The following is a 12,842-nucleotide window of genomic DNA, read 5'->3' on the forward strand; positions in this document are numbered from 1 at the left end:
CTCTCTCCACTGCCCACAGACAAAATTGCACGCTTTTAGGCTAACACTAACAATGTCAGTAGTAATAGATCTAGATCTAGAATGTTTGTTCACAGCACAGAATTCTATAATTCTGTTATCACAGTGTAGAATTCTGTGGTTCAGGGTGAACGCTTCACTGGTTGGCCTAGGCAAAAACGGTGAACGCCCACCGGGTGAGAATAGCCGAAAGACTCGCCTGCGCTATTCTCATCCGGGGTGAGAATAGAGGTGGCCAAATAAGAAACACACTACAGGGGCACTAAGTGCAAACGGGGCCGCAGTTGTACAGGAGTGCCTGCATCCTTGATCCGATACTGCTCTGAGTCTACGTCTATGTACAAGTTTAAAGTGAAAGAAATCTTTTGAGACACCAGCTGGCAAAAAACGCTGGATTTTTAGTCACCAAGTCCAAACTGTGTCAAATTGACTCGAATGCTTGTTAGTCAACTTACTGCCTGTCTGGGGTTTTTGTGGGTTTTTTTCAAGTACATTTTAATTCAGTTGCCTATGGTTAACAATATGACAGTTTTCCCTTCCAAAACCGTAGGCTAGATTTTCCAGTATATATTGCCTCTGGATCTCGCTGATTTCGGAGAGCGCGCGTACGCCTTCGCGTGAATTTCCTCCTTAAAAAAAATTTCTGAGTGGCAGCTATGATACATTAACTGATCATCTTCCAATGGCAATATAATGCATCCAAACGGAAGGAAAACAGTCTGTTTCAATGCACAATGCAGGTCGTAAAGAAATAACTTAATATGTAAAACAACCAAAGGGCCTAGAAGCCACACTATCAATGCCAAATAACAAAAAAGCCGATATTGCTCACTGAAACGGACTGCACAAATTTGGTCTGCTTCAGTGCGCAACCCACTCGGGCGGTGTTTTGCGGCTCTTGGTCCAGCGAGGCCAGGTCCGCGAGCCACAAAGTAGGGAAAGTGTTAAACACCAAAGGCCAAAAATATACACAGGACACGGCGTCACTTTTAGCCCAATTCTGTTACTTTTAGTTAGCGTGACTCAGCAGCCTGCCGGAGCTCCCCGGCTCGGGGCCACGGGGTTAATGAGCCCTGAAGCGACTTTGCCAGTGTTGGTTAGGAAGTTCACATTTTTGGCTATGTTTAAAACAATATAAATTCTTCCCCATCCCACACAGCATACCATTATGATTACGCGGATGTACTAAAAGCTCAATGTCTTGAGATTTATTCTGCGTTAGAATGGTTAATTTCTGTGCCTTAGTTTTTGTTCTAGACAAGTGGTTGTAGAGTACCAAATTTGTCCTATTTTTGTTACAAACTTATGAATAAATGATTGTTAATTTAAAAAAGGCTCGACAGATCTCTCCAAAACCTGTGTTAAACTGACTACGAATATCATGTCTTTTACCTTGAGAAATCTTAAATCTGCGCGAGTAGCAATAGTCAAGTTATAAGAGAAGAAATATATATGCACATCTGCATTTTTTAACTAAAGACGATCAGCGTTAGCTCTTATTTTACTATTAAACAAGAGAAAGTTACTCTGTTGTTGTTCATGAACCATGCTGTGTCTGTGGCAGCCGCATACAACTAAAAAGATTCAGGGTCCCCACCAGATCGGGGAAAAAGTCGGGAATTTTGAAATGGGTCGGGAGGACGGGAAAAAGTCGGGAATTTTGTAATGGGTCGGGAAAGGATAGGGCCTGTGTAATGTGTAGCTATCTAGACTGTATGGTTGATGAACCCTGAAGAGGAAACGTAATTGAACCACTGTGGCGGAAATGTATGTGTGACACCGAGGCTCGATTGGGAAGAATCAAGATCTACTTTCGCTTTCGTTACCGTCCAGAAATTTTCCGGTAATAGTCTGATAGATAACGCAACATTTGTAACATGCAGGTTATGCATTATGAACGCTGTGTCGCCTTGAAAATAAATCAATATTAAAAATTGCCCTCTGCTGTCGCTTGTGGAAAAAAAAAAAGAAAAAGAACTTATGCAAGCGTCTTGACTTCTTGACAGGTTCGCCCTCGTGACCGGTCAATGAACCTGTGAGTTCCGGCGGTCTGGGCGCTGTGAAGTATAGGACTCCTTTATAAGATACACTCGTGGAAGGGGATTGGGGGGGGGGGGGGCCTGAAGGCAACGTTAGAGGACAAAAAGTGAACTTGGAAGCAAATTTTTAGCATTTTGGTAACTACTTTAGAGCTCTCTGCAAAGCGCGCGTTGGTGCAGGCCTTGTGTGGAATCGAGATCCGTCATGCCTTGTAACTGTTATTGAACTAAAGTGTTCGCGTTTAATTGGATGGGGTGATTGTAATTTATATCTATATTTTAGCTTTCTGTTCAAGATTGGCAGATTTTCAGTGTCACTGCATCTTGCCCTCCCTCAGTTCTTACACCTCTCATACTGAATAGGTGTACTTGAGCCATTCTAGTTATTACTAATATTACTCTACTTTGAGTTTGAGCAATAGTTTTCGTCTTCACGTTTATTATATGAATCATGACACCCAGACTGGTTATTGACAGTCGATATTCTAGTTCTAGGTCTTTTCTCAGGCTCAAAACAGGATTCATTTTTTATATAGGGCCTATAGTTTGTTATGTTGGCTAATATGATGAGGGGAAAATATAAATAAGTAAGAACAGACTGAAATACCAAAGTCTCTCAAGATCCCAGTGCCACACTGACATGTTGTTGACTGGATATAATGTATCTTCATGTGTGTGTGTGTTAGGCTTACCCATTGGTCAACTTGGATAAAAACATTTATTGGAGGGACTAACAATAATGACAGGTAAATGAATTGTGACGTCCACAGCGTGAGGGGCCGATTCAAAATTTATGTCAAAGCGTTGGGCAATGAGTGACCACGCCTGGCTGCCTGAAGCAGGTAAATTTGACTGTGGGTTGATAAAATAAGGTGGCCACAGCCGCGTTGGTCAGTTTACCATTTTACACAGCTTAATTATTTAGAATAAACACAAGGTGTGCAGTGTAAAGTAGCCGTTTGTACAGATGACCGTCATGGCAGGTTCCACTATTTATACATCACTGTCATCAATGTCCAAATCAGACGTGCTGTATTCAATGGTCTGGATCTCAAGGTATCAACCTTATTTTCACAAGTCTCAATCTCTAACCTTCCCAAACACGCTGGTGAAATGAGTCGGGGGTCTGGGATAGCCGAACTACCTCGACTTTAAGAATACATGCCGCATACAATTCAGTGTTAGGCGGGTGTACGCAGACCTTACAGCTTGCTTGTTGTATTGACCATGGCTGTGATTTCAGAGTTGTGGAGAGAGGATTGTTTGAAATGTTTATTTTGTATGGCCTAGATTACTTATGTTTGTTGTTTGTATTGTAGTGGAGGGATGGACTTCCTAGTGTGGTATCAAATGACATCAATTTATCAATAGAGGCATGCATGCCTAAATATCCAAAATTCAAACTCATCAAATAGCCTAATCTCTAGTATTTCCCTAACGTAACTGGGTAATGTAAGTTAAGGTATACAATCAATGATGAGAGTAGTATCCATTTTATTCTCACCCCAGGTGAGAATTGAATAGGTCTCTGCCTGTAGGCTAATTATATTGTTACTCTCGCCCGGTCTGAGTATTCAGTGGATTTTATTATCACCTGGGTGTTTAGAACAGGTAGGCCTAGCCTAAATACATGTCATAGGAGGATAAAAATTTGTGAAAGAAGAGAACTGCATCTATTGGGACATGTTGATGTGTTCGTTTGAGCTCTCGTGTGTATATTCAGACATGTGTGTCCTTCTCTAAGACTAATCTATAGCATGAATGTGAGTAAGGTACATATTTATGTAAGGCTGGAACTTTATTCCTTAATTGTCAAGGTGAAGCATGTCTACTTCCCATTCCACGTTGACTTTCTGACATTCAATGAACAATGACACTTTTCTGTAATCATTTGTGCTTGTAACCTTGGACTCATCATGACTCATGAAAAAATATTGTGTCCAGTGTTAGTTAACCATACAATTTTCTTTCTTTTTTTTAGTACCCAGATATGGCCACTGCAGCCACTGCTCAAATGGAGGGGATTAAGCCAGAATGGATGGCTGCCATGAAGGCTCTTGAGAATCAGAATAAATCGACGGAATTTGCCAATCGCCCAGAATGGAACAATGCCATGAAAGCGCTTGAGAATATGAAGTCACCAAATTCACCTAACAAAAAGAAGAAGAAAGGCAAGAAGGATGATAAGCCCAATGGGCAAGGGGAGAGTGATGGGGGTTCAAACAGTGCTGGAGATGAGTCATTCACTACCTCGAGTCCAGCAGTTAGCCAGGCTCCCCCACTACCTCCACCACCTCCGCCCCAGCGCATGGAGCAAGGACCACCACCTCCACAACCCCCACAACCACCTAACGGCTTTGGATATGGATATCCGCCCCCTGGAATGGGTTATGGAGCTCCAAGTCTTTACCAGCAGTATGGGTATCCGTGAGTTCATTCTTTAGTTGCTGTGTTCCATAATTTGTGTAGATAATAATCATATAATGGTGATAGAAAATAGCATAATTTGTATCTATCCATTCAACAAAAAGCTGTGTGCACTTTACAATCTTTATATTATTACTCAAGTATGCGTTAAAACACACAGAAACAATCTTCTGGGCTGTCTAGAAATAGAAAGCTAACAACACACGAAACAATCTGGGCTGCCTAAAAATAGAAAGCTAACGGTGCAAGTACCTGATTAAACCCTCAAACTGACAAGATCTTTAGCTGTCTGTTGCGGTGTACCCATTTCCACCTTGGTGAAAGTGGAAAATTCATGAAAAAGACTTTTTCCAAGAAAACGGCAGACCTTTGATGGGGTTTGAATCCACGCCATTTTAATTGCGAGCTCAGCAGCCTGATCACTGACTCCGTATTCCCTTTACTTTCCTGTTATTTTTAAAGAATTTACTTTTTCTTTAGTGTCTACTGACTTACTTCAAGGTTGTTGGGATTTTTTTCCATGCCATGTCATTTCGGACCTCTGTCGGGGTGGTGGACCTGGGTTTAGAGAGAGCTTTTTCCATTGTGAAAAAATGAAACGGTGTTTTGTTATGTTATTTTTATTCAGAAAATTGTCTACTGACTTACTTGAAAGTAATTTTTTTTCCGGACGTGTCAGGGTGGACCTGGGTTGAAGGAGCACTTTACACCCCCCCCCCCCCGGCGGCGGTGCTACTGACTGAAGTGTCTTTAGGCCATCCATGAGGGGGGGGGGGGGGCATTAACGTCTCAAGTTCTTATTCACAGTAGTATTTTAATTTTGTAAATGGGCTGATTCATCAATGTCATGCTCATAACTGTGCCTGAACTGCAACCGGGAACTGCTGCTTTTTCTTTCCTCGTCCTTACTGTCGTCATTTTCCTCTACTTCTTTTGTATGATTGTCAGACTCTTGCAACCTGCTATTTCCGGGGTTTCTTGATAGTCGAAGCAGATTTTCTGCTGTTGGAACTAAAGAGGTGAGCAGAGTAAGTCTGTAAGGACTTCTTTATTGACATCCACCCCTTAGCTCTCATATGACTTTTTGCAGTTGCGAGCGCCGTAAGAACTTTACTAAAACAAACATAAAACAAGAGAGCACCTTTTCCATGGTGAAAGAATGAAACAGGGTGTTTTGCTGTATTATTTATTAATTTTTTTCCAAAAATTAATTCTGACATTTTCATCTATTCTTTTAGGTATCAATATGGAGGATACATGCAGGGCCCATATGGAGGACCCCCACCACCTCCACCATGGGTAGGTTGAATATATTAAATCTTTCTGTGGTCTTTGGATGAGTTAAGCATGACTAATTATTCTGTGAAGGTATTTATATATATAAATATCCGAGTTTTGTTTGTAGGTCCATTCATGTATATGTTCACTGACATTGCACCCTTGAGGATGGCAGAGTGTAGCAATGCCCATGAGTGCGTTTTGTTCTGCCGATTTTTGGCCCCCGCCGCGGGGGTGTTTCGTGGGACGCACTAATGCAAAGGTTGTTGTCTTCAACTCGCTCCCACGCCGCTGTTCGTGAATGGATATGAATGAAACTTGGCAGCCAATCAGAAAAGAGGTCAATCTCGTAGTATGCAGTTTGACAACTTTGTACCCATCCAATAGACCTGCATGTTTGCCGACAATCGTCTGAAATCCGACAACCGCGAGCCGGCCGATGCTATCGCTAGGCCCATCTGTATTAGTCAATGTGCGAAGTGCGAGGCCTGGCCCACTGCCAGCGCCCCTTTTTTCCCCCGTCGGCTTTGTCGGCACTTTCGTTTTCGTGCGGACCTCCGACTGCCAACGTCGGCGTTTCCGACATAATTGTCGGAACCTGAGTAGAAATACGAATACGAAAAAGTGCGACGGCCTAAATTATCTACTTTCAGGGCTGATTCATCAATGTCACGCTCATAACTGTGCCTGATCTACATCAGGGAGCTGCTGCTTTTTCTTTCTTAATTTCTTACTATTGTCATTTTTCCTTTGCTTCTTTTGTATGTTTGTCACACTCTTGTGACCCGCTATTTCTGGGGTTCCATGAAAGTCGAAACAGACTTTGTGCTGTTTAAGCTATAGAGGTGAGCAGAGTAAGCCTGATTCCCTGTAAAGACTTCTCTGTTGTATGCAGTTGCGAGTGCCGTAAAACATCTACTAAATAAACAAAACAAATGAACATTGAGACTTTTCTCCTGTACACAGATGAACAATTTTGGTCCTGGCCCTAGCAACTTTGGAGGTCCTCGAGGCCCCCCTCCCATGTGCCCTCCACCAGGTATGGGCCCACCACCTGATCACCCAGACTTCAGGGGGCCTCCTCCGCCCCAAAGATTCCAGTACAACGATAGCCCAAGGGGGCCACCTCCACCACACATGGACAGAGGACCCAGCGGGCCAGGTGGCCCACCTGAAGGAGATTCTCCCTCGTTTCACGACCAAGGCCCACGGTTTGGAAATAGAAACATGAAACGTAAGTTAGTTTGTCAACATTTTTTAGTGTTGGGCTGAAGGGTGCATGTGGTCTTTGTTGATTATTGGGGGGGGGGTTAATTAAAAGTTTGTTTTCGTAAACTATATGCTCTGATTTTAGAATACAAGACTTCGATTAAAAAAAAATGTACTCTTTAATGCCCCTCTCCAATTTTGGTGGACTGTTTGTTCTATTTTGGAAAGGCCTCGTTGATCAGTGTGAATCTAAACTGTAAACTAGGCCAGGGCAAGATCGACGGCAAAAAGACTTGAGGCCTCGATTCCAAAACTGAGAGGAATCGAGTCCGATTTTCGAGTTTGGAAGCTGCTTCAAGTGGGCATGGCTGTTTAGAGGCCATGACTTGAACACTGCTAAAAATAGCTTTTTAACTCAAGAATCGAAACTCGAGTTTGACACAATTTGACAGACATACTGGCAAAGCCTGCACGCGTGCCAAGACAAGTTGGCTTTCACGCATTTGTGTGTGTGTGTGTGTTGTAGGTTCATTCATGCCGGTCGCATTGGTCGGGGTGTTTTTCGAGACTTGACCGGGCGGAGCGGGTGGGGGTTAAAGTGGGCTTAAAGTGCGTGCCGTGATACAAGTAGAACCTACTAATTGTGGATAAAGGAATAAGAAAAAAGAAATAAATGAACAACCTTGGCGCAATCTTTTTTTCGGGGAGGGGGGGTGGTGCCTTGAGTGTATATGCGATGGAAGTCAAACGTTGTTACTGTATGAAAACACGGGCTTTTTGCACGAATGATTAGAGTTATGTGTCCTCTATTTTCAAGACTACGAGAGTTTCAGCTTTACTGCAACCTGCGCTCCCCCAGTCTATCCCACTCCGACTCGAGTAATGCTGTCTTTCAGTTTTCCCTCTATTTAGTGGCCCAAACGTGAACTTATTCCTGCAAGTTTTCTCTTGCGTACTTTCCTCATAAAAGGGTACCAGGATCCCCTTTCCCCTGTACCCCTTATGACTGATTTGCCGTTGATCCCGATTTTTTTCACCTGATCCTGATTTTTTAACTCTAAAATCCTTATTTTTAGATTTCATAGAGTGGCAGGTCTGGTAATGTACTGCACCTATTATTGGGACGTCACGTGACATTTTTCAGGGCTTCCAGTCTTCCGCAATTTTGCGGATTTCCGCAAATTAGCAGAATTCTGCAAATGGAAAAATTTCTGTGAAAATTCGTGCCAAAAAAAAAAAAAAAAGAAAAAAAAGCTAAATAAATTTCCTTTATTGCCAAGAGTCAACAATAACCAATCCATACCGGAAGTGCTCTTTTATTTGAAAGTGTAGACAGTGTCTTTCACTTTCACTTTCTAAAGCTCAAGAAGCAGAGCACCAGCTCTGTAAACAAGAGGAAGAAATGACGATTGTGATTCAATAGATCTTGGGCCTGCCAAGAAAAGAAAACTCAAAAGAGAGCTTGATTTTTTTTACTAGACTTGTTTATTTGTAAGTTTTGTTGTTAGTTGTAGATTTAAGTTGAATAAGCTGTCAAGTTATTTAGATCTAGACTAGATCTATATATCAAGATCTAGAATCTAGAGATATTAGATCTAGATCTAGATCAAGTCAAGTGAACATTAACTGTCAAGTTTTATAGATCTAGTCGTGGATGTACAGTATCTGTACAAGGGAGAAAGCATGGCTTTGGATTTGGAAATATATGGATTAACACAAGCAGAAAAGTATGTAGACCTATGCAAAGTGTGCTTTATTTCTCACTTATTTTCTATTAAATTTAGGCTTGAATAGCCAGAAATGGCATACTTAGGATGCTCTGAAACCAAAAATTCTCAAACATAAAAGGGGCGCTGTCCCCCTTCAACCCCCTGCCAGGGCTCCGCCCTGGACCCGAAAATGCTCGAAAAATGACATCAGCTGCTAGAAGCTCTGATTTTTGTTGCATTGAGCCCCGAACAGTTGTGAATTGCTACGACATCGGTGGGGCAGGATGACCTAATACTGTTTTCTCTTTCTCTTTTGTCTAATACGAAGCAACATAGCACAGGCACATGCAAAAACTCATTCATTAATTTTGAGAGACACAGTTTTCAATCTACATGTATCTATGTCTAGTGCAAAGCCAAATTCAAATAGTGAAGGAAAAAAACATAATTAAGCAAAACTCACAAAAATTAATTTAACTTGGTAATCAGGCATTAAATTGCGTTCCCCGCGTATTTTTTGCTAATTTTGGGTCACTGATCTCAAAAATCGTATTATTTCTTAAATTTGGTCAATATTTCATAAATTTTTGGAATGAATTTTTAACTACGCCTGGGACAACATCAAAGAAGCTGCCTTATGTACTGGATCAGTCCTGTCCTGGTGCGGGTGTCTGTTTTGAAGCGAAAACTCGACTGTGGGGTGGGAGAGATTGTGCGGTAGAGATTTAGATTTTTGCCTCGATTCTCAGAGTCTAGACTAGGAACAAGGCTAAAAAAAAAAAAATAGGAGACTGGAGGCATCGACTGTGGGTGGACTCGAAGCTTTGAGTCTGTGAACAAGATCGATTCTTTGAGTCCTCATTTGGACTCGAAAGAATCGATCCCAGAGTCGATCTTGCCCTGGCCTACTGTACACTAAATACAGTGTGCTGTTTCTACTGTGTATTCATGATGTTGTAGGTGTTCTTTGGCCTCCTGTGTTTAGGATGAAGTGGAGATTTTACTCTCAGCCTGACATTTATCATCATATTTCCATTTCATACACATAGAATGTCAGTATGCTATAAATTGAATATGTATAAATTGAAAACTTAGTATGTAGTAAGTCATATAGCAAATTTAAAAAAAAGTAAATATTAAAATATTATTTGTAATCAAATTATCTTATCCCATGTCAATACTGTTTGTATGTTTTTGTTGATCACTTGAGATATTTATGCTGAAATAAGATGCAAATACTTTGGTATTTTTAGTTGAATTGGGTCTTAAAGAAATCAATTTGACTAGAATTATATTTGCTGCTATTTGAAGAATTTAAATACAAAGTTTCACTTCCCATGACAATGCTGTTTGGGATTCCTTAGAGTAGAGACAATAATAATTTTATTTTCCTTTCCTCAGAAGCACCTGGTTCTGGTAGTATTCGTTTTCAGTTGAAGAGGAAAGGCCTAAATCCATCAGATAACCCCATGGACAATCCACTTCGGGCACCAGCTGGAAAGTTTATGCGTGGTAGCAATGATTCTCTGCAGTCACCTCATGACCCCCCTGGCTTTATTCCGATGTCTGCAGGCAGTGCCAGCAAACCCATGAACAAAGGGGACAGAACAGAGGACAAAGATGATAAATCGTAAGCTTGCCATTTTCATGCTGGTTGGCAATGCTCTGCAGCCACTTAATTTTTCCTTGTATGCAGGCAATAAAATTGACTACCCACTGTTTCTAATTCCTTTAACGAGATAGTGTTGAAGACTAAAAAAGTATTTTTCATGTAGACGCTGTGTATCTCTTTATTTTTAAGCTTTTGTAACACCAGTGGTCAACTGCTGTATTAGGAAAGGCAAATCAAAATATATGGGGGGGCTGGATTTTTCTATTATAGTTTTTACTTGTAAATGTATGTTACAATTTGAACAACTCTGCCTTGTAGCCAGAGTGTTCCTGTCTTGGTGTCAGAAATGGTTCAGCTATAAAAAATACCCATTTCACTTGGAAATGATTGAAGTGAGTTCTTCTCAATGATGCATCCCACCCAGGAGATCATGATCATATGCCAGGTGGTTCTCAAAAATCAATGAGAATTTGATTGAATATATACTTAAATTACTCTGTTCTTAAATTTACTAAATAACATTTTCACACAAGAGAGCGCTTTTCTTGTCTCCTCAGGTTCGGCTATTAGCAGGAGACCACCATTATAGATCCATCGTCAATATTTCATGATAACCATTTTCATAGTTCAGAGTACTGGATGACCAGACACACACACACACACACAATTTTATCAAAAAAGGAAAAAAAACTTGGTGTTTACAGCAGTGGATCTAATGCCAGGTATTTACTTTGTGGTCAAAGTTCAGGGTTTTGTTTTTTTCAGATCCTCAGATGCAGCTGGAGAATGGCCACAGTCTCTCAAGTAAGTTTCTTTACCTACTAATACTTTTTCTCTTTATCAATGTTACTAGCAAGTATTCTAAGAACAGAAGTACAATCCTGCAGCAGACGGTATTACTTGTCTGCAGAACTTGCTAGTTGATTTCTTTTTTTTTTCAAGCCATTGTTCTTCTTTCAACTTGCTGTAAATTCAGTGGAATTCTTTTTTATGATGTTCGTCAGAGAATGGGAGGTTGGTGGGTGCTACTGGTAGGTTCTACTTCTTTCCTTTCACTTTTATTATTGTTTCTGTTGTCTGTACTTAATGACTGTTATCATATCAATGGCTTTTCTTTAATAAATCTATAAACTTCCTCAGAGATTATGTGCAGCGTGCTTTTGCATCAGTCACTAACGAGAGTGAGAAGGATCAGGTGGAGAGAGTTCTTAAAGAAAAGCTGACCAAAATTTTCAATTCCGAAGGAGGGGCTAATTCTGTGAACTGGGACGCTGAACCATTGCCAATGTAAGTCGTGCTCCATTTTTAAGAGCATCTTTCCAGAAGCTTTCGTCTTTGGTTTTAATTTGGAAGCACTCCATTTTGCCGAGACCTAGAAAATACAAAGAAAAGAAGCACATTGTGTCGCTGTTGTTGAACAACTGTATTTGACATTGTGGCTAGTTAGCTGTTTTCTCTTATAGATTTCAACCAGTTTTGACATGTTTGTCCCTTAGCAGGCTTAAAAGGATAATCAGAGAGAGGGGGGGGGGTGTCTTTTAGGGCTGGATCCTGCTCGTCAAATTTGAGAGTGGCGATTCACGATTCAGTCGGCTTCAAAGAATCGCGAGTACGCGAGCGCTCGCGGAACTGTGGTGGAACACTGACTGAAACGGAACAGTGTCATGTCAACGGAACAGTATCATAACTACGCCACTAGGCGAGCGCGAGTCCCACTCTTGGTGTTCCGCCATCCTCTCCGCCCCACACCTTTTGTTGCGCTGCTCTATCAACTGACCTCAATTAGTGACCCCCATAAATCCCCCACCATTCGCAAAAACAATGGCTCCATAAAATTCCTTCTGTCTATTGGTTGGACCCCGTTCATTTTGTTTTAATAGGGGGGTTGGACTATACCATCTTTTGTAAAATAAGGGGAGCCATACTAAGTGTTCCATTCCGTTCATGCGCTCGTGACTCGACTCAGCAGTAGGTTAAATTAAGCCACAAGGTGGTGACAGCGACAGGGGAGTGAATCGGGAATCGTTTGGCGATACTGTTCCGCTGAAGTGAATCGTAAATCGCGTTCCGCAGGAAAGAGTGACGATTCAGTTCCGTTCTCGTGACCCAGCCCTAGTGTCTTTAGCATGGGTCTCAATACTCCGCTATTTAGCGGATTTCCGCTACCGCCATGTCCTCCGCTAAACTCCGCTACAGCGAAAGCGGGTCAATCAGAAAGAGAGTTGCTGGGAGCAGAGTGACTGCCAGGCCTTGGGAATTACCCGAGAATTTGAAAAAAAAATCGCTGAGACGCGGGAAAATACATAAAAGATCTCGAATATTATTTGAAAACCAGATCCGATAACGTCTTTAAGTTCATTTTTTGCCGGTCGCGATTGTGATGTTAATTCGGCTTTTCCCGGTCTGAGAGTACGTTTCATTCGAACAGGCGGCTATGGCGGCGAGCGGAATTGTATGTGACACGGAGGCTCGACCGGAAAATCAAGATCTGAGAAATTTGTCTGTAAAAGTCTGAATACGCAACATTTGTAACATGCAGGTTCTGTATTT

General features: G+C 41.6%; 1 protein-coding gene across 1 annotated transcript in view; it reads left to right on the top strand.

Moving 5' to 3' along the window:
- LOC101861135 (leukocyte receptor cluster member 8) overlaps positions 1 to 12,842 on the top strand; it is a gene marked incomplete in the record, with an annotated part of 38,317 nt that overhangs the window by 2,251 nt on the left and 23,224 nt on the right. The window contains 6 exon segments of the mRNA XM_005102547.3: positions 4,039 to 4,484; positions 5,723 to 5,783; positions 6,729 to 6,996; positions 10,082 to 10,310; positions 11,058 to 11,096; positions 11,433 to 11,579. Coding sequence (XP_005102604.2) covers positions 4,048 to 4,484; positions 5,723 to 5,783; positions 6,729 to 6,996; positions 10,082 to 10,310; positions 11,058 to 11,096; positions 11,433 to 11,579 — 1,181 coding nt within the window.

Source organism: Aplysia californica, unplaced genomic scaffold (assembly GCF_000002075.1).
Source record: "Aplysia californica isolate F4 #8 unplaced genomic scaffold, AplCal3.0 scaffold00330, whole genome shotgun sequence".
In the NCBI taxonomy this organism is placed as follows: domain Eukaryota; kingdom Metazoa; phylum Mollusca; class Gastropoda; order Aplysiida; family Aplysiidae; genus Aplysia; species Aplysia californica.